At 40.1% G+C, this 23,001-nt stretch overlaps 1 protein-coding gene across 8 annotated transcripts in view; it reads right to left on the reverse strand.

The window, feature by feature from the left end:
* The window catches only part of Dock3 (dedicator of cytokinesis 3), a 150,544-nt gene extending 127,813 nt beyond the window's left edge, over nucleotides 1–22,731 (reverse strand). For all 8 annotated transcript variants that reach the window (XR_016533464.1, XR_016533463.1, XM_090323337.1 and 5 more), the window contains exons 1-2: nucleotides 22,639–22,731; nucleotides 6,185–6,268 (exon numbers count right to left, since the gene is read on the reverse strand). Coding sequence is in view for 6 of the 8 variants with exons in the window: in XM_090323337.1 (XP_090179463.1) it covers nucleotides 6,185–6,268; nucleotides 22,639–22,675 (121 nt within the window). In the remaining 2 variants the exon portion in view is untranslated. The remainder of the gene's footprint in view (nucleotides 1–6,184; nucleotides 6,269–22,638) is intronic.
* Between the last annotated feature and the right edge of the window lie 270 nt (nucleotides 22,732–23,001).

Raw genomic sequence — 23,001 nt, forward strand, 5'->3', positions numbered from 1 at the left:
ACCACTAAAGCCTGGGTGCTGGTGGCTTATGCCTATAATCCTAGCTTCTCAAAGGGTGAGTTCTGAGGACTGCAATTCAAAGCCAACCAAGGCAAAATAATAATAATAATAATAATTCTTATCCCCACTAACAAAACCAGAAGTGGCTCTGTTGCTCAAAGTGGTAGAACACTAGCCTTGAGCAAAAGAGCTTCAGAGACCTTGGCCAACCGTAATTACAAGCCATACTACCAAAGAGAGAGTGAAGGAGAAAAAGAGGAAGAGGGAGAGAGAATCATTAAGTAAAAGTGGTAAACAACTGAAAACATCAAAGAAAACTAGGATATTAAAGAGAAAGCAACTGCCACTTTTAAGGAAAAACTAAACAAGAAAAGTTAGCACTTAGGTAAGTGCTAAGCTACAAGTCTGTGAGGAACTACTATGGAAACATGCTGTCTAATAACTTCTCAGTGAGAAAGAATACCCCTGGAAGCCATTCACCAAAATTATGACTACTGCCTGCCATAGATAATTATAATTCCACAAACACCATCTCTTTTTTTTTTTTTGGTCGGGCATGGGACTTGAACTCTGGGCCTGGGGACTGTCCCTGAGCTCTTCAGTTCAAGGCTACTGCCCTCCTCCTTAAGCCACAGTGCCACTTCTGGTTGTCTAGTAGTTAATTGGAGATAAGAGTCTCAAGGACTTTCATGACCAGGCTGGCTTTGAACAGTGATCCTCAGATCTCAGCCTCCTGAATAGCTAGGATTACAGGCATGAGCCACCATGCCTGCTTAACACCAACTATCTTAAGAGCAGTCCACCTCTAGAACAAGAAGAACCATATCCTTTCTTTTTCCAGTGGCCTAGTACATTCTCGAAAATATGCCTATTGGCAGAGCCTAACAGAGGTTCAGCTGACAAAAAAGAAATGTGCTTTGCAGACTCCAGCTCCCGAATCCTAAGAAAACAAGTAGGTTTGAATCTTAGAGGCAAATTATTAAAAGTTGGCACAGTATCATTAGGGCTGTTTTGCTGTTGATGCCTAAAAGGTTATAGTCTGGCTGCCAGATTTTCAAGAGCTGAGTGAAGGATGAAGGCTAGAAATTTCCATATTCAGTAGGCATAATATGATTACTCAATCCAGTTTTCAATATGAAACCCACTTCCTCAAGTGTGCATGAAATCTCCTACTCTAGAGATGCTCGCTCTATTTAACTTCAATTTTTAAAAAAGCCTCACAAAGAAGATGAAAAAAGTTTAAATACTGCCAAAAATTGAAGCTATGAAACTAGAACAATAAAGCCTGTTGAAATTGTTTTGGGAAAAGAGGAAAGGGACCAGGAGAATGATCCAGGGGGATCATTGAAACCGTCTGAGGAAATACAATAAATCAAATTCTCTACATATATCTAATGTAAGCTAATATCAAAAAAAAAAAACAAAATAAAACCTAAAACCTATACCAAGATGTGAAGACAGCCACAAAATGAACAAAGTAAATGAAAAGACCTACATGTATTCATCCTCAGTGTTAAAGGTTTAGAGGGATATAGTTTGCTGTGTGTTATTAAGAATATACTATATAGGGCCGGGAGTTTGGCCTAGTCGTAGAGTGCTTGCCTAGCATGCATGAAGACCCGGGTTTGATTCCTCGGCACCACATACATAGAAAAAAGCTAGAAGTGGTGCTGAGGCTCAAGTCGTAGAGCCCTTGAGAAAGTCCAAGTACAGTGCTCAGGCCCTGAGCTCAAGCCCAGGACTGGCCAAAAAAAAAAAAAAAAAAGAATATACTATATAATGATGGTAGTTCTCAGCTATCCCTACCAGAACCTTGGTACTGAGCTGTCTGGAGTCTGTTAATTCATAGTTTCCACGCTTGGTTTACCAATTTTGCCTATCCAGTGTGTATACTGTACTTTTAATTCCTGCATTTCCATTTTCCAATGTCTTAGATGCAGATATTCAATACTCCATTGTAACTCAAGAGTTTCCAAACATTCTTTTCAGATGGTAGCAAGTCTTTACCACTTCCACAATTGGAAGGATGACTGAGAGAACTCCAAATACATTTTTTTACATAACTAGGATTTGAACTCAGAGCTAGGTATCATCTGTTCAACATCACTTTAAAAGAATCCTGGAGGGGCTGGGAGTTTGGCCTAGTGGTAGAGTGTTTGCCTAGCATGCACGAAGACCTGGGTTCAATTCCTCGGTGCCACATACATAGAAAAAAGCCAGAAGTGGTGCTGAGGCTCAAGTGGTAGAGCCCTTGAGAAAGTCCAAGGACAGTGCTCAGGCCCTGAGCTCAAGCCCAGGACTGGCAAAAAAAAAAAAAAAAAAAAAAAAAAAAGATAATCCTGGGCCAGGAGCGTAGCCTAGTGTTGAGTGCTTGCCTAGCATGCATGAAGCCCTGGGTTTGATTCCTCAGTACCACATAACATTCTTAACCCCTCCCCCCCCTGCCAGTCCTGGACTTGAGCTCAGGGCCTGAGCACTGTCCTTGGACTTTCTCAAGGCTAGAGCTCTATCACTTGAGCCTCAGCACCACTTCCGGCTTTTTTCTATGTATGTGGTACCAAGGAATCAAACACAGGCTAGGCAAGCACTCTACCACTAGGCCAAACTCCTGGCACATAAACATGTTCTTTATCTGACTTACATAACCATAACCCCTCTGTATATCATCTTTACAATAAAAATAAATTAAAATTGTATTAAAAAAAAAAAAAAAGACAGGCCGGAGTTTGGCCTAGTGGTAGAGTGCTTGCCTAGCATGTACAAAGACCCAGGTTCGATTCCTTGGCACTACATACATAATAAATAGCTGGAAGAGGTGCTGAGATTCAAGTGGTAGAGCTCTAGCCTTGAAAAAGTCCAAAGGCAGTGCTCAGGCCCTGAGCTCAAATCCAGGACTGGCAAAGAAAAAAAAAAGACAGTCCTATTTGCCAGGCGCTGGTGGTGGCTCATGCCAGTAATCCTAACTACTCAAAAGGCTGAGATCTGAAGATGTTCAAAGCCAGCCTGGTCATGAAAGTCCATGAGACTCTTATCTCCAGTTAACCACCAGACAACCAGAAGTAGCACTGTGGCTCAAGTGGTAGAATGGTAGCCTTGAGCTGAAGAGCTCAGACATAGCACCCAGGCCCAGAGTTCAAGCCCCATGACCGCCAAAAAAAAAAAAAAAAAGAGTTCTAGTGAGAATGACCAAAGGAACAGAGGTAGAAATGCCCAAGCTTGTAGAAACTGGAATCAAGTAAGAAATCTATATCAAAAGCCTATGAAAAGCAAAAAGGAAAAACATGAAACTAGACTAAGTGAGGATGTTTTAAAAAAGTGGCTACAGCGCTGTACAGATGACAAATCAACAAAACTATGCAATTTAGATAATTGACACAAATCTTTTAGCACAAAGCTCAGGCTACAGAAAACAGAAATTTCATTACTGAAGCCAGAGAATTTTTTAAGCACTTCCATTTACAAGCATAAGGCCTGGAACTGCGTATAATTCCTGGATCTGAGGTGATGTCAAGAACACAGGGCCAACTTAAATTGGCTCTTGAAATAATTAGATTGTGACACTACTTACAAAATAAAAAGTAAAGCAGATGCTGGTAGCTCATGTCTGTAATCCTGGCTACCTGAGAAGCTGAGATTAAGACCAGGACCTGAGGCCATCATGGGCATGCACACAAGTCTTTCTCAACCAGCAGCTGGGCATGGTGGTACATGGAACACATAGACCAACAGATTATAATAGAAGACACAGAAATAAAACCCCAAATCTACACCTGCGTGATTTTTTGATGACGATGCTGAAAGCATACACTGTGCCTTTTCACACAAATGGTACTGAAAAATTTTGATACGAACACGTAAAATACTGAAACTAGTTCCCTATCTCTTATCCTGTACAAAAGAAAAATCAAATCAAAACATATCAAAGATTTTTAATGTAGTCAAATAAATGTTCGAAACTAAAGGATGATATAGGTGAAACTGCAAGATATTGGCACAGGTGAAGATTTCCTGCATAGTACTTAAATAGTTCAGGAAATAAAAGTCAAAACTGTTAAGTAAGAGTACATCAAGTTAAAGAGTATTTTCACAGAAAAAAAAATAGAAGAGTGAACAGACAACCTACAGAACAGGAAAAAAAAATCATCAAAACACTAATATCTGCAATACATAAAGAACTCAAAAGTTAGCAATAAAAAGTGGGTTAAATGCTCTGAAAGAGAGACAGAAACAGAGAAGGAGGGAGTTAAAATGGCCTGAAAGTATAAAAGTAGAAGAGGAACTAATAAAGAGGAGGATCTAGGGAGAGTGAGGGGGTAAAGATAGAAGAGGAAGACCATGTATTAGGAAGGGTTGAGCTGGGTATGAGTGGCCACACCTGAAAACCTAGCTACTCAGAAGGCTAAGATCTGAAGATCTCAGTCTGAAGCCAACCCAGGTAAGAAAGTCCCTGAGAGTCTGGGTTTTTTTTTGTTTGTTTTGGGCGGGGTGTCATGGGGCTTGAACTCTGGGCCTGGGTGCTGTCCCTGAGCTCTTCAGCTCAAGGCTACTGCCTTATTCCTGGGCCTGAGCATTGTCCCAAAGCTCTTCAGCTAAAGGCTATCACCTGACCCTAGAGCCATGCCCCACTTCCTCATTTTCTAGAGGTTAACTGGAGATGAGTCTCAGGTCCTTTTGTGCCTGGGCTGGCTTTAAATCTTGATCCTCAGATCTCAGCCTCCTGAGTAGCTTGGATTACAGGCGTGAACCACGGCGCCTGACTCCTGAGACTCTTATCTCCAATTAACCACCAGAAAACCAGAAACGGAGCTGTGGCCCAAAGTGAGCAAAAAAGCTCAAGGACAGGGCCTGGGCAAAGTTCAAGCCCCACAACCTGTCGGGAGCAAGAGTGGAATCAAACTGTACTTTGATTTGCATCAGATAATTGCTTGATTGTCTTATTGTTTTTTGGCCTTCTCCTGTTCAATTGATCTGAGATTTACCATATGAATGTAACCCCCAACAGTTCCCTGATTAACCATCTGGATGTAACACCTGGCGGTGCCCTGGTCTCAAGAAGGGATATAAACTTTGAGTTGAGAATAAATGGGGTGCTGCAGTTTTTGCCTGAGCTGCAGACCTCCCGGACCCGATGTGTTTGTCTCTCTTCTAATTTTTCCAGTCCCTGCCCCCTATTTCAGGAACCCCAATTTGCTGCCGGTCGGCCCCGGCAACAACTGATTTAAAAAAAAAAAAAAAAAAAAGGATTTAAACAAAACATGATATATGTAAAAAAAAATGTTACAGAGAAACCCATTAATGTGTATAATCATTGAGTTAAAAATAATACAAAATAAACGTTGAAACAAGAAATTTATTTTCTTTTCTTTATTTTTTAAAAAAGTTGTTGTACAAAGAGGTTTCAATTCCTGGAGGCAGGTTCTAGTCTTACTTTGATCCAAATCTTTAGAGTTTGAAGAAAACAGCACTGTATCAGAGACCCCTTTCCATAAAAGTGTACTCAAGCATCACAGATCATGTACTTTTGGCCACATTATCTTAACAACAATCCAAATGTATTAGACCTCCACTTCCACATGCATTCTCTCCACACCCACATCACAACAGTTTCTCTCCATTACAGAACATGAGGTAGCATCTAGTCAGGCTGAACTGCTAAACTAAGCTGTTAAGAGTTATAACTCATGGTATCAATTCTTTGAAAGCTCTGATCTCATATAATTTCTAACTTTATATTCCCATAAACCTTACTACATAGTTTTGAAGAACAAAATATATTTTAAGAATGCATAAATGGTAGAGTAAAAAATGTTGATATATGTCACAGGAGAGGACAGTAGGCAATCCAAACATCAATGGAGCATAATTTTGGCCTTAAAAATTATAGCTACAGATATCCAGACAATCTGACAGGAAAACAAAATGAACTGATTATAATTCATTTGAATATAGATAAGGATATGTATCATTTTTTGTAGGAAAAAAATGGTAAGACAACAGTAAGTACAATTCATGTTTTGACAGTCAAAAATATCTCAGATCTTCAATACCCAAAGATTTTATAGCAGTACTTAATAATTGATTATATATGGCTTTAAAATGATTACTAGTAAGCTCTGAGCGCAAATGAACATATAATACTTTCAGAATTGATCACTACTTACGTGTTGAGTAGCTCCACACTTACCTTCACATTTTTCAAGAATCTGGACTGTTTCTCCTATTTCTAAAACCAATCCTTGAGGGACAGATCCCCGAAAGCTGCATATCACTAAAAAAGTAAGGATAAACACACAATTAACATTTTTAAATATTGAGGCTCAGAGTCAATCAACTGAATACTAAATTTTCATTCTCTTTTCCTTATTTTTTTAATTTTTTTTTTTTGCTGCCAGTACTAGGACTTGAACTCAGGGTGCCAGGGCTCTTTCCCTTAGGTTTGATGCTCAATGCTGATGTTTTACCACTTGAGCCACACTTTTAGCAGTTAACTGCAGATAAGAGTCTCATGGGGGCCAGGAGTTTGGCCTAGTGGTTAAAGTGCTTGCCTAGCATGCATGAAGACCCAGGTTCGATTCCTCGGTACCACATACATAGAAAAAAGCCATAAGTGGTGCTGAGGCTCAAGTGGTAGAGCTCTAGCTTTGAGAAAGTCCAAGGACAGTGCTCAGGCCCTGAGCTCAAGCCCAGGACTGGCAAAAAAAAAAAAAAAAAGAGTCTCATGAACTTTTCTACCTGGGCTAACTTGGAACCAAAATTATCAGATCTCAGTCCCTGACAGCTGGGATTGCAGGCCTGAGTCACTAGAACCCAGTATCTCCTTACCTTATTAATCCCTCCTTTGTGATGTATCAACTTCTTTCAAAATGGTTAATATATTTGAAAAGGTATATTAATATATTTGAAAAGATACAGGGCAGTGGCACTGTGGAAAAAAATTAATATTCTTGAGTAGTGTGTGCATTATGTATATGTATGAAAACATTTCTGTAAACCAAAACTTCATGTCCTTCAATATGACCTATGTTCACTGTGCCCTTTTCGGTCATGTATTATTACTTAAAAATATTAAGAGTATCTTGTCTACTATAAGTAGACATTCAAAATTAGACATTTGAGTGAGGAGTGAAAATGGTGGACTAGAAAGTTCCTTTGGTTTAGATATAAAGCATTCCATACCTCAAAATGCTTATGGATTAAGATTTGGTTCCCAATGCTTTTTGGAAAGTGACTAGTTCTTCAAGATTCTGACTTCATCAATGGATTAATTAATGGATGGGCTTGTAATTGGATGGCATTCTGGAAGATGATGGAAACACTAGCAAGTGGGGCTTGTTCAGATAGAGTAAGTACATCAGTGGGGGGTGTTCCTTTTTAAGGAAGTTTCTTGTTCTGTGCTCCTTCCTCTCAGTCTCACTGTCTACTTCCTGGCAGTCATGATGTAAAGCAGCTTCTACTGCCATAATATTCTGTCTCACCTCAGGCCCAGAAGAATAGACCCCAATGACCTTAACTGAAACTTCTGAAATTGTAAGCCAAAACACATCCTCGCCCTTTTAAATTATTTCTCCCAGGTATTTGTCACAGCAATGAAAAACTAACACTGTACCCTTTGTTAAATTCTGAAATTGAAAAAATTCAAACCTGTTGGGGTCTTGAGGCTCCTGACTGTAATCTTTACTACTTGGGAGGCAGAGATTGGTTCAAGGCTCACTCAGTCAAAAAATTATTGAAAACCTATTTCAGTTGACAGGTGCAGTGATGCACCATAGGATCCCAACTACATAGGAGGCCATAGTAGGAAGATTGTAGTCTGAAAAAATAAACTAAGGAAAGTAAGATCTGGGCCGGGGGGGGGGGGGGGGGGGGGGGCTCTGCTCAAGTGGTAGAATACCTCCCTTGGCAATCATAAGGCCCTGAGTTCAATATTTAGTACCAAGCTGGGTGGCAGTGACTCATACCTATAATCCTAGCTACTCAGGAGACTTTAGGATTGGGATTCAAACCCTGAGCAGCAAAGTCCATGGGATTCTTATCTCTAATTAGCTATCAAAAAGCTGGAAGTAAAGCTATTGCTCAAGTGGTAGAGTGCCAGCCTTGAGCAAAAGAGCTCAGGAACAGTGCCTAGACCCTATGTTCAAACCCATCAAAATCAAACAATATGGCCAACCAATAAATAAGGAAACTTGGGGGTAGGGAAAGTGGTAGAAAAACATGGGAAGGGATATCAATATTCAAGATGTAATGTACCCACTACCTGACAAATGTAGCTGTGACCCTCTATATATCACCCTGACAATAAAAATAAATAAATAAATAAGAAACCATATCCAGTGAAGCGAAAGGGAGAACTCTGCTAATTACTTCAGAAATGAGCTGGGTGTTGGTGGCTCACACCTATAATCCTAGCTACTCAGGAGGCTGAGATGTGAGGATCACAGTTCAAAGCTAGCCTGGGCAGAGAAGTCCATGAGATTCTTATCTCCAATTAAACACCAGAAAACCTGAAGTGATGCTGTGGCTGAAGAGGTCAGAGTGGTGACCTTGAGCTGAAGAGCTCAGGGACAGCATCCAGGCCCAGAGTTCAAGCCCCACAACTGACAAAAAACAAAAACAAAAACAAAAGCAAAAAACAACTGACAACAAACCTAAATCACATAGAGAATTAGGCAGAGAAAGACATAAAGCATTTGGTAACTCCAATATGAGCTCCCCAATTGGGGCCAGGAATTTAAAGATATATCCTATGTACTTTGTGATATGCCAAGAGAACAATCCACCCCATATAATGGCAGTTGACCAGCAGTCCTACCATGACCGTTCATAACAATTTGAGGCTCAGTCTAGGGATTTGATTTGACAGTGACTCAGCTACACAAGCTAACACTAGAGATTAAAAAATAAAATGCATGGGGCCAGGAGTTTGGTCTAATGGTAGAGTGCTTGCCTAGCATGCACAAAGACCTGGGTTCACTTCCTCAGTACCACATACATAGAAAAAAGCCGTAAGTGGTGTTGTGGTTCAAGTGGTAGAGCTCTAGCCTTGAGAAAGTCCAAGGGTGGTGCTCAGGCCCTGAGCTCAAGCCCGAAGTGGCAAAAACATAAAAATTTAAAAAATAACAATAAAAATAAAAAATAAAATGCAGGTGACCTTGTCTAGGAATTGTACTCATTACCTGACTTCAGGGATTGTAACCCCTCTATATAATAACGTAATGACAATAAAATTCTATAAAGCTTAAAAAAATAAAATAAAATCCATTATACTGCTTAGAAGACTATAGCCTTCTCCAGAGGAATCCTATTATTAAGGACTAAACCCCTCTAAAGACCAGAAGGCATTGAATGATCTCAAATCAGAAATTATGCTAAGTTGACTAGGTAAGAAAGGACTACTTGGATGAAAAGAGAATCTGACACAAACTCACCAAGATATGTGGGCCGCAGAGAGCATAGACTATAACAGAAATAGAGTACAAAGTGTAGTGGTGGGTGGTCCAGCTCTCTGTAAATAGGAAACCAATGTAACATCAAGAAATAGCCATATCTGAGTGTGCCAAGTTGGACACCAACAGATCACATGGTTCGGTTCCCGTAGCATCTTCTCTCAGTACAGAGCTCAGTGTTGAAAAGCCCCCCACCCTCTGAGCTTCTCAAAGATATGTTCAGTCTAGACTCATCCTGCTGAAAATTATGCTCAAACAAAGCTGCCCACTCACCCTCAAAACACCATCCGAAAAAAAGGAATTGCTGTGCTCCATATTTTCACTGCACAGCTGGCCAAACAGACCAAGAGCTTCTGAAGACAGTAAACACCCGCCCAGTTCAGTCCAAACACCAACCAAATTAGTCAGGCAAGAAGAGCTCAAAATGGCAGCATAGTTATTCTCCTCATCCCCCAAAAGCTTTCCCTAAAGAAACAAGAACCTGACTACCATTCATTCTCTTAACTGACCTGATGAGAAACTGGTGAAACTTGTATATGGCCCTTACCAGTTTTGCCTCCTAGATCTTCACCAGAGACATTCAAAGTAGACTATACCAGGTACACAATTTCCAACAGAGAAGAGGTGAACACAATGTAACAGTATGGACTCTGAGCTCTGAGTTCCCAGACTAGGAGAAATTTTCAACCAGTTTTTTTCTGTCCTATTTTTTTTTTTTTTTTTTTTTGCCAGTTCTGGGCTTGGGCTCAGCGGTCTGAGCTATCCTTGGACTTTCTCAAGGCTAGAGCTCTACCATTTGAGCCTCAGCACCATTTCCAGCTTTTTTTTTTTTTTCTATGTATGTGGTACCAAGGAATCGAACCCGGGTCTTCGTGCATGCTAGGCAAGCACTCTACCACTAGGCCAAACTCCCGGCCCCTTTCTGTCCTATTTTTATTGGATGTTTTTTCCATTCTCTTTCCCTCCACTGATTCTAACTTTGATTATCCATTCTGTCTCTTTTTCATTTCTCTTTACTTTTCCATATCTTGAAGACACTTTAATTTTTTTCTCATTTTCCCCAGCCCCTTTTATGTATGTGACATAGGGTCTAAGTGTCTCACATACACCTGGAACTCAATAAAAGAACCCAAGCTGTCCTTGACCTCACTATCCTCTCCCAAGTACTAAAATCACAGGCATGTGCCACTATGCCCTATTTTTCCCCTCTAATTAGATTTTATTTTGCAGAAGACCGCCTTCTTTCTAATTTTCCCATACTTTTTTCCCCTCTATTGGGATCCAGTGATTACATGCACTGATAAGGTATATTCACACCGATAAGGTAATTTTCCTATACTTTAAAAATCTTCCTTTATTCATTTTTCTTCCTACTTTCACTTTTTTTTTTTGGTCAGTCATGAGACTTGAACTCTGGGCATGGGCGTTGTCCCTGAACTCATCTGCTCAAGGCTACGGCCCTACCCTTGGAGCCACGGCACCATTTCTGGTTTTCCAGTGGTTAATTGGAGATAAAAGTTTCATGGTCTTTAGTGCCTGGGCTGGCTTTGGACCAGGATCCTCAGATTTCAGCCTCCTGATAACTAGGATTACAAGCGTGAGCCACCAGCCCAGCTTCTTTCACTATTTTTGTTTTGTGTATTGTTTCATTAATTCCTATCAGAACTAAAGGACAGACTGAGCTACACAGCAAGTTCAAAATCAGCCTAGGCTGATTCACAGTAGAGAAAACCCATCTCAAAAAGGCTTAAAATAGTTCATTTAAAATGAATGAGTGGATATATATACACATTTTGAGAAAAGAGTTCATCCAAAGGGCATTTCTCATAGTGACGTAGGGGAGTGCTTCTCCGTGGTTAGCCATGGAGGCATTCATACATAGGAATGAACGTGGTTCAAGGAAAAATGTTTGACATCCTTAACCATTGAGGAAAAACAAATGCAAACTAGACTAAGATTGTATCATAAATTCATCTTAAGAATGGCTAATATTAACAACAAAAAAAAAGTGCTGGTGTGGATCTAGAAAAAAGAGAACCTTTAAACAGTGAGATTATAAATTAATTACACTGTGTAAATAAATATAGAAGTTCCTCAGAGAACTGAAAATAGAACTACCATACAATTGTGTTGATTCCTGAGTATATTCCTAGCAGAACCAGTCAGTATATAACATGGATATATGCATGCCCACTCAAAATATTTTAGTGCAATTCTGGGGCATGTATCTATGCAGCATAAAGGATAATTATCCTGTTCTCCATAAAAATGCCAATAGGATATTAACACAAGAAGGTAAAAAAAATAAGAGGTATCATCTAGAGAAAAATGTGTAGATTAAGAACCCAAAAAACAATTCTGCCAAAATGTAAATAATATCCTAAAAAGTTCAAGTGCAAAAAGACAACTCAAATCATGGCACATGGTACACTAATCATGGCACCAGGTATTAACCTGCTGTTTACTTAGCTAGAAAATTGCCATCATGCCATTACATAATTACAGAGAATTCTTTCTGTTAGAGATGCAAAAACTATGACCAAAACACTAGCAATCATACACCGAGATCTGAAATTTGACAGTTTAAAATTATGGATGTTAAGTCATAAACCTGGAGAAGTAACAATCTGGGCTCATGAGGCACAATAGACACGCTGAAAGCAAGTAATAAAAATAAAGTGATACTTTATTTAAGGCAGAAAAAAACCAGCAATTTTTTATTGTGATTTGAAAAGTCACTTACTGTAACTGACTATAAAATATCAACATTCAAAATGCTAGATGCCAAAATGGGAATTTAATCTTTACTTATTAAGTAAAAAGCAAAAAGCCTCTAAGGCACTTGCCTTTTTCCTTTAATAACCTAACTTCGTACTTTAGGCACAGAAACTTGCCTTAGAATTTGATGAACAGTGACGCCCTTTGTAAGAAACATGTAGACAAATTCCTCAAGTCCATGAGAAACATCAATTTCATAAAAACTAAAAGTATTTTGTATTCTGGTCTTAAATTCCTGTGTAAAACACTCAAAAAACCAGGACTTCATGGTCCTCTACAGAGAAAACTTCTTCATATCTAACATTAGAAAGCTTTCCTTCTAGAACTTGCAATGGAAATTCATGATGAATTCCTATGTTAGGGTGAGACACTCTACTCCAACACACAGTTGGGCCATAAAGTTTACAAATTCCCGAAGCACCTAACTGAAAACAAGCATCTAATTTACTCCCCCCTAAAAGTCTATCCAAAACCGCAGTTGGGAAGAGTATGTAAGGAAGATTGTGGCACAGGAGTTTCCAGGGCTCACCTCCTCAAAAACATTAAGTTGAACAACTATATGAACATAAAAATAGCTTCACAGGATCTAAAAAATATCCAGGCAAGAGATTATAGTACCTAGGCACAATGCACAATATGACAAGGCAAAAAAGAAGAGTGCAAGAAGGACAGTTTCACAGCACTAACATCATTTATTATCCAAATCCATGCAGCAAAAAAAGAGAAGCCTTCTTTATGGAGGGAGTGAAATGATCAACTTGAAACAGCCAACAGATTAACTAATCTGATTTCTTTTCTTTTCTTTTCTTTTCTTTTTTTTTTTTGGGGGGGGGGGTCAGTCAAGGGATTTGATCTCTGGACCTGGGCGCTGTCCCTGAGCAGTTCAAGACTTACAGTCCTACCCCTTGAGCCACAGTGCCACTTCCAGATTTTCTAGTGCTTTTGTGCCCGGGCTGGCTTTGAACTGAGATCCTCAGATCTCAGCCTCCTGAGTAGCTAGGATTACAGGCATAAGCCACCACGTCCAGCCCAGGGTGGCTTTGAACCACAACCCTCATATCTCAGTCTCTTAAACAGCTAGAATTATAGGCATTAGCCACTAGCATACACCTATAAGATATTTTTAATTAACGACATCAACATAAGAAAAAATCTGTAATAAGTACACAAAAAATAAACAAAAATAAACACAAAACAAAGGCCAACTACATGCTGCCTACAAGAGACTCAGTTTAGGGGCCGGAAGTTTGGCCTAGTGGTAAAGTGTTTGCCTAGCATGCACAAAGACCTGGGTTCAATTCCTTGGTGCCACATATATAGAAAAAGCCAGAAGTGGTGCTGTGGCTCAAGTGGTAGGGTTCTAGCCTTGAGAAAAACCCAAGGACAGTGCTCAGGCCCTGAGCTCAAGCCCAGGACTAGCCCCCCCCCCCAAAAAAAGAGACTCAGTTTAGATTTGAAAGATACATATAACTTGGTATATGAACATAGTGAACAGATGGTTAAAGATATTCAATTGAAATGGGAATGGAAAGAGAGCAGGAGTAGTTAAATTTGTATCAGACGAAATAGACTTTAGTCAAAGAGAAGACAAAAATGCATACTGAAAAGGGGTAAATTCATCAAGACTATAACACAGAAAATATTGGGGCTGGGCGTGTGGTCTAGTTGTAGAGCGCTTACCACTGGTGAGATATGAACAAACATTTGCCTAAATAAAATATGCTAACGCGAAGCAGTAGCTCAAAAGTGGTAGGACAGCAGCCTGGAATGAAAAAGCTAAGTGACAACACCCAGGCCATAAATTCAATTCCAGAACTAACACCAAAATAAAATTTAAAGAAAAAAAAAAAGTACTACTGGCAAATAAGCATATAAAATACGATCTATATCACTAATTAGTGAAATAAAACTCAAAATTATGACAATCATAATGATCTCATACTCATTAGGATATCTGTTAGCAAGAAAAAAAAGTAGAAGAAATTAAGCAGAAATTAGGATGAAGAAAAAAGAGAAACTTTCATATACTGCTAATGGAAAAGTAAAATAATGCATCTGCCATGGAAAACAGAAATTTTTTTGGAAGTTAAACATGGAATTACCATATGATTTCAGTAATTCTGATCCTAAGTATAGTCCCAAGAGACATGAAAAGTGGGATTCATCTGTGCATACCACTGGTCACAGCAGCTTTATTCACAATGGCTTCAAGATGGAAACAACCCAAGTGTGTATCAACAGATGAATGGATAAATGAACATGACTTATACACATACAACAGCTATTATTCAATCATAAAAGTAATGAAATTCTGACATACTACTACATGAACATAAACCTTGAAAATCTCATGCTAAATGAAATAGCTACTCAGAAAAGGATACACTTTATATGATTCTGCTTATATGAGGTATATAGGAGTCAAAGTCAAAATAAAACAGTGAATAATTATTAAGGAATAGAGAGAGGGAAGGAAAAGTGGGCAGTTATACTTTAATGAGTACAGAGTAATGTTCTCTATTCACCCCTTGGATAATGAAAATTCTGGAAACAGACAATATTTATAAACATTTTGAATTCACTTCACATCACTGAGCTAAACACATCAAGTGAGTAAACTATAGGAGACACATACAAAAATAAATAATATATATACAAAAATAAATAAATAAATAATAGACCTAAGGTTATGGGTAGGTGGTAGAGTACTTCCCTAACAAGCAAGAGGTACTATTGGGTTTAATAATCAGCACTGAATGAATTACATTAAAATTTTTTAATAAAAAATAGTAAGATGTAGAATAACCAATTAAAACAAATCACTCACTACTCAGCCGGGAGTTTGGCCTAATGATAGAGTGCTTGCCTAGCATGCACAAAGACCTGGCTTCAATTCCTTGGTACCACATACATAGAAAAACAAGCCAGAAGTGGTGCTGTGGCTCAAGTGGTAGAGCTCTAGCCTTGAGAAAACCCAAGCACAGTGCCCATGGCCTGAGCATAAGTCCAGTACTGGCCAAAAAAAAAAAAAAAAAAAAATACAGAAACCTGGTAAGGTTTCTCTTCTTCTTGCTACTGTTTTATGCAGGTCCTGGGGCTTGCCCACAAGGGTTGCACACTGCCCCTTAACTTTATTGTTCCAAGATCAGCACTCTCAGCACTTGAGCCATGGCTTCACTTCCATTTTTTTGGTGGTTCATTGGAAATAAAAATATCAGAGACTTTTCTATCCAGGTTTGCTTTGAACATGATCCTCAGCTTCTTGAGTAGCTAAGATTACAAACACAGCCACCAATGCCCAACACTGCCACTAGAGTTTCTGAAAAGCAAATCAACAAAAATGACTGTTACCAGGCCTGGTGGTGCACACCTTTAATTCTAGTATTTAGAAGACCAGAGCAGGAGGTTTTTTTCAGAGTTTTTTGTTCCAAGAAAAATAATAAGTAAATAAATGAGTGTTTTGTGGGACAACTACAATATCATTACCCAGTCATGTACAACTTACAATCATATAAAACTGGCTCAATAAACCTAAATGTTTCAGGATGTTTAAACATTGAATTTTCTCCTTTTCCAAAAGTTACTTCTTAAGAGTGCCTGCCCTCATACACATGAAGTCCTGAGTTTAAATCCAGACCCTTCCATGGAATGCTGCTCCAAGAAACCCTGAGTGCTTTTTCCAATGCATATACAAAAAAACAAAAAACACCTCTCCTTCTTTGGCTGTCCTTATAACAGACAGCTGTAATCCTTCCAGCTGTCACACCTACACGTATTCACTCAAGAAGGGCAAGTGACCTGACTCATGTAACTGCAATACCTCTATACATCACATCTATAACAAAGTAAATTAATACAAATAAAAAAATTTAAAGAAGGGCAACTGCCTTCTGCACAGACCAAATTTTTCTCTGGCACTTCTACAGGGCCCAAAGGTAGGCATTGTTTATAGGATTTTATCCTGACCATGAGTTATAAAAAGAAATAAAAAAGAACTTTTGTCAGTATTATCTATCACAAAGGAAAGTGGTGCTGTAGCTCATGGGGTAGAATGCTAACCTTGAGAAAGTTCAAGCCCCAGGACTGGCAAAAAAAGAGAAAAAAAAGTTCAGATAAAGATAAATGACTGATGCAAAAGATGTGGAATCAATTTTTTTTTGGTAAGGATAATGTATAGAGGGGTTACAGTTACATTCATCAGATAGTAGATGCATTACTTCTCACACATTGATACCCCTTCTCATGATTTTGTCCCCATTTCCCTCCCCTCACCTCTTTTTTGTAATGATTTAGGACGTAATCCTCTCATGCATACATCAGTTTTGCAATTTCTATAAATGCATGTTTGTGAAGGAAATACATATTGTCCAATGCTGACAGAAAAGAAGCACCCTTGGGACCGGGAGTTTGGCCTAGTGGTAGAGTGCTTGCCTAGCATGCACGAAGACCCAGGTTCAATTTCTTGGTACCACATCCATAGAAAAAAAGCCAGAAGTGGTGCTGAGGCTCAAGTGGTAGAGCTCTAGCCTTGAGAAAGCCCAAAGGACAGTGCTCAGGCCCTGAGTCCAAGCCCCAACTGGCAAAAAAAAAAAAAAAAGAAAGAAAGAAAAGAAAAGAAACACCATTACCGTCCTGAAGGACAATTTGCCAAAAGTCATCCCAAACAACCAACTGCTCAAAAAATAGAAAGCCAGCAGATGAGACTGAAAACTCAAAGTTGAACCATAACATGAAAACTAGACACAGAGTAAACACTTTATGAATGCTAGCTATTCCAACTAGTCATAACTTCAGAGTATTAAACCATACTATCTCTAGGAACTCTTAGAGCTCTGAAATTTCATGAATTAGTAAAGGGCTGTGATCCAAGTTATTCATATGTAAACGAAGAACATAATTTATAAGAATGTACAAGGAAACAAATTCTATTCATTAATAAAAAGAATAATGTTCTAATTCATTTATCTAACAAGCAAGAGGACTACCTCAAAAATCAGTGAGAGTACTATCCCTAAATATGTCTGGAAACAGGTCAAATTCACATCTGTTGGAAGTATGCAACTAAATCTTTAAAGTCCTGTGTTTATCATGCTTTAATTTTTCTTCAATGTTAGTTCTCATCAGTGAGAACTCATTATTGTGTTTGAAAGGAGAGGGGAAAAACAGATGAAATCAGGAGGTTGAGAATTTATCCCACTGTAGATGAACAGAAAAACAGGAAGCTTCTGAATGGCATTTCCCAACGCAGTCGTTATTTTTTACTAAAGTATACTAATGTGTGACATTAACAAATCAAATACAAATACCTTGGCCACAGGTAAAATAATGTGGTGATGCATTTGTGATTTTAAGAAGGCTTCCAGATCCTCCTGTATACGCAAAATGTTTATAAAATTTTACTTCTACATAAGAAAGTTGTCAAGAGGGGGTATGCAAGAGACTTGAGAGCATAATCATAATCATAAACAGGTTTATTCACAAAATAAAGCATAATTTGGAAATTAAACCCTAAACTAACATACTCACTGGTGCTTACACATGGGGAATAATTTCAGTTCTTTCTTGTAATCAAGTATTAAGACACAAAATTCAATAGAAAGCTTCAAAATGCAAATTATAAGAACTTAAAATTCAGAGTTGGGCTGTAACACAGTGCTGGTCTCGGACACATAGGCCTAGGTTTGATACCCAGAACTGTAAAAATTAAATTTGGCACCAATGTAACAATAGAGAATATGAAGTACTTTCAACTTCAATGACTATCCTTTTCAAACCACCATGCTTCAGGCCATACCCTTTTGAATGTGTCTAAAATGCTCAAAAGAAAGTGGTACGATGTTTACAATTTACTGTAATTACTCTAAAACATAATCTTACACTTGAATGGCAAAGTGATCTGTCAATCTAAACTCCATTTAAATAATCCAAAGTCTATTTACTGTATTCAAGAATATGTGTCACAAAAATTGACTACCACTGAGTAAATACTGCAAATGAAAGCTCCACAGCACTGAGGCCCTGAGTTCAAGACCCAGGACTGACACAGGAAAGAGGAAAGGAGAAGGGAGGAGAGGGAAGGGGAGTGGAGGGGAGAGGAGGGGAGAAAGGAAGACAGGGAGGAAGACGGAGAGGAGACTGCAAATGTTAAGGATGCATATAGCTCAAGTATTATATTGTGGGTGCTTGATTCATTTTTCCCATAATGCTACCCAAATTCTGCTAAGGACAAGCCAGCTGCCTTGCAATAAACAAATTATTTTTCACTTTATTATTAGAATTAAACACATTCACGTTTAGCCTGCTTTTAGAAAGTAAGGGCAGGAAAAATATTAAGCAGATCACACAATGACTTAAAAACCAACAATAAGTGGAACTGAGAGTTTTTCCTTATCAACTGCTCTGAGAAATATATTTACGAGAATTTGAAGTTTTTGCTTTTTCTTTTGGCTTTTTTTAACTGTTTTGTTGCACTCAGTTAAAATTATATGTAATAAACTCATAATAAAGCAAACTTGCTGTATTGCTTTGTTTGTTCTTTTTTTGGCAGTACTTGGATTTGAACTCAGGATTATACTTGCTAGGCAAATGCTTTACCACTAGAGCCATGTCCTCAAGTTAGGAGCATCCTTAGGGGGGAAAAATGGGTTATTTGGGGGCTTGCATGAAATCCTGGGTTCAATTCCTCAGTATCACATAAACAGAAAAAGCCAAAGGTGTCACTGTGGCTCAAGTGATAGAGTACTAGCCTTGAGCAAAAGAAGCTAAAGGATATTGCCCAAGCCCTGAGTTCAAGTTCCAGCAAGTTCCAGTTTGTCCTTGGCAAAAAGAAAAAGAAAAGAAAGAAAAACAGGTGTTTCACAAAAATGACTATTTTTATCATCAGAAAAGGAAGCTTCTTGGAAAGGTTAAAAAAAAATAGGATAAAGAACTCTCCAAGCAATAATAGCAACAGAATGCAAAGTAGAGATTCTCTAATAGGGAAAGAAACATAAGGAGCAAAAACGTGGACTAACGGGTTCAGTCAAGATCTACTCCTTACAGAGAAAGAGAAACAAAGAGAAAGAGAAGACAGTATCATATAACACAAAATATAGCCCATTGCCAAAAACAATATTAAGAGGAATATATAACCCTTGAATGCAATCTGGCACCATCTATACAACAGAAATAACATTAGACTACTCTGGGTCTCTCTCCATAGAGGGTAACCTAAGTGAGAGGCTCCAACACATTTACTAGCTCATCACTAATCCTCAGGAAAAAAAAAACAATGGCTCTCCGCAAAGTAAATTATAGAATATTACAATGAAAGGGGGGGGGAAACTCAGTATCACCTAAAATGAATTAAACAAGTAATTTAGAAATATAACTGTATGTAACTCCGTTATTTTTTTCTTATTACAGGTTGAAGCCAGACACTGATGGCTCACATCTGTAATCCTAGCTACCTACTCAGGAGGCCGAGATCTGACGATCTGTGGTTTAAGGCCAGCCCAGACAGAAAATTCCTCATAAGACTCTTATCTCCAGTTAGTCACTCAAAAGCCAGAAAGTGGAAGTGTGGCTCAAAGTGGTAAAGCACTAGCCTTAGGCAGAAAGAGCTCAGGGACAGCCCTCAGCCCCTGAGTTCAAGTCCCACAACTGACTAAAAAATATTACAGGTTGGAGACATGGTTCAGGTGGTAGAGTGCCAGCCAATGAGCAAAAACAAGTATCAGTGATTTGGAGTCCTAGAGTCAAACCAAAAAAATAAAATAAAAGGCAAGACATCATCATCTCAAAAGCCTTATAAATATCAGAAACAGTTGAGCAGTGACAGTAGAAGCAAAAAGAAGGTTCTTCTCATATTTCTCCAAGTTGTCAAAAAGTATGTTTTCCTTCTTTGCTGTGAGATTTTAGGTTGGCAAGCACAAAAAGAAATCTATGCTCCACCCCTTGTACAACTAATGTACGCTAATAAAAAAAAATCTGTGCTGCAAATTAGTCATAAAAATCAAAACTGATCTCAAAACATTTTCTCACAGGAGCAATGATAACAGTTAAATTTCCAAGCTATCCCTCACAGTAATTGAACAATGCAACTAAATACCGTTAACTGATATTTTTTTGCATTCTAAGTACAATACGGAAGCAACTTTATAGATTGATCTGCATTTTAAGAAAAAGCCTATGGAGATAGTGGTAACTTGCCTATGGGGGGAAAAAAAAAGAAGAAAAATATGTGTCCTGAGATTCAAACAATTTACACAAAAAGTTTCAGACCATAATTGAGGAAGTGACAGCCAATAAAAACTGTGAGAGAAACAGCTGCCTTAACAGAAGTATCTAAATTATTCCAGAGCACAACTGCAGTAAGAATAATTCTCAATGAGGTAACAGATGACACTGTACAAAAGGAAATGTACCCACTACCTGACACATGTAAATGAAACTGCTCTGTATATCACCTCTATAATAATAAATTCTAAAAAGAAATAATTCTCAGAATTCAAAATTGTCTCAATTAACAAGCTTTATTTAAGCCCTATCCTGTGCCCGATACTGTGTCCCTTAACAGGAAATTTTTCTTAAGCACACAGCCCTGCGAATACTTCCATTATACCTTAGTGAATCACACACCAAATCCTAGTGCTTTGGGACTCATATATATCTACACTGATTGCCTTAAATTATCTCCATCTCAGAATTAACACACATAGTTTGTTCTTAGTACTCTAAGTACTAAGAAGGAAAGATGAAATTAACATTTATTAAGGACTTGCTGTGCTCTCATATGAATTTTACAACTATGTAAGATAGGAAAACATTATCCCCAATTTACATACTAAGAAAACGATGCTCAGTAACTTGCCCACAGCACCTGTAAAGAAACGCTGTAACTGAGCTCTGCTCACCTCCTGCAGTAGAATCTCCCCAGCCCCAAGGAAAGAGATCAGTTAGGTACCACTGGACAGCTAACAACTCTTACTGTTTTCATTATTCTTATAGTTCAGCAATTCCTCATTTCATAGCATCAATTTAATATTCAAGGAATGCTCTTTTTTTTTTTTTTAAAAAAAAGGGGGGGGGAGATGTCCCTAGAGGTGAATCTCAGCTGTTTACATCATTTCCAAATTCCTTTTCAAAACTCTTGATTCTCCATTTATCATTGGCCATCTAAGCATGGCTAATTTTAAACTTCAAAAAGTTACCTTTCCAAAACAAGGTTTTTCTCCTAGCATAGAAGACCTCTCCGTGTGTTCTACCCAATCATTTGCATAACTTCGAAAACAATTGTTAGCACTGCAGTAAAAAAAAAAAAAAAAGTTCTCAGTCATCCGTGAACTAAATCTTGACTCAACTGTAGTAAAAATGGCAACAAAAACCTATGTTTAGACAGATTTTCTACCTGAAATTTTTCATGACAAGCTTAGGAAGCGAAAAAGAAAAAAAAAAAAAAAAACCTACAGACTCAATCTTTTAAATGTTTCTGACTGAACCTGATGAGAGGTAATTTGCGATAGCGCATTCAAGCCAAATTCACCTCCCGTGTCCTCGCCTACTAATACCGTAAAAAAAAAAAAAAAAAACCTCCCTTTAAATTGCGGGATATTCTTTTAAGAGGAACCCGAATATTAAAAGAATGAGTTAGCTTCCAGAGCTTCCACATTCAGCACCAACAGACTCCGAGAGGAAATACGGTTCTCACTGGAAAACAAGGTTGATCTGTCTACGAGATTCACCACACTTCACACCGACAACCCCCTCGGGCCCCCGCTTCCCCAGTCCCAGCGCCACCATTTCCAAGCTCCAAGGCCAAGCAAAACCAGAACAACGCATCCGACATCTGCACTCCGAGGGCTGCAAAATTCTGAACCGGGGGGAGCGGGGGGGGGGTGGGGGAGGGAACGGGGGGGGGAGGGCAATGATGTCAACGGGTTTTTGTTTTTGTTTCTGGGGACATTCCAGTCCCTCTCGGGAGGCGACAACTCGGGTGCGGACGCTCTTTCCCTTTTCCCGGCCTTTTTTCTGCGATCGTGGAGCGAGGTCTAGAGAGCGGCCAAGGCTCGGGGTTCCGCTTGGGTTTCCGGGGGGATGGGGGGGGTGGGGGGGGAGGATCAACTGCTTCTCCCTCCCCTCCTCCGCCCCCCCTCCCCCAGCAACGCATCCTCAGCCCGCACCAGAAATCTCTTCCACAACCACGGGGAGCGGAGGGTGGGGGGGCCTTACCCGCCCTCCCTCCTCGCCCCCCTCCACTCCCGCGGCCCTCCCTCCCCCCCCCCACACCGCCCGCCCGCACCTGCCGAGGCCGCCCCGCCAGCGCCCCCTGCCGCCCTGCCCAGCGCCGGGGGAGCCGCCGCGCGCCCACCCGCGCCCACCCCGCCCTCCCCCCCGCCCCGGCCTCCGCGGGGCCCGCGCCTCGCCCGCCCGCACCTACCGACGCCGTATTTCTCGTCCTCGGTGGGGGTCCACATGGCCGGGCCCGGCGCGGCCCCGCGGGCGCGGCGGCCGGGCGACGGCGCGGCGGGGACGGCCGTGGCGCAGCGCGCGGCGGGGCGGGGGCGGTCAGGCGGCGCGGGGCCGCGGGCGGCGCATCCCTCGCAGGCCGTCCGGGATGCCACGGTCACGGCCGGGACCCCGCGGCCCTCCGGAGAGAACGGCCCGGCACCCCGGAGGGGAGGGGCGGGCTGTGGCAGAGGGGAGGGGGGGAGGATGCGGAGGGGAGGACGCTCGTCCGCCGCCGCCGCCGCCGCGTTCCTCACAGCTCGGGGCTGGCTGGCTGTCCCCCGCGCCGCCGCCG

This window comes from Megascapheus bottae, chromosome 32 (assembly GCF_031878675.1).
Source record: "Megascapheus bottae isolate mThoBot1 chromosome 32, mThoBot2.hap1, whole genome shotgun sequence".
NCBI classification, from domain to species: Eukaryota; Metazoa; Chordata; class Mammalia; order Rodentia; family Geomyidae; genus Megascapheus; species Megascapheus bottae.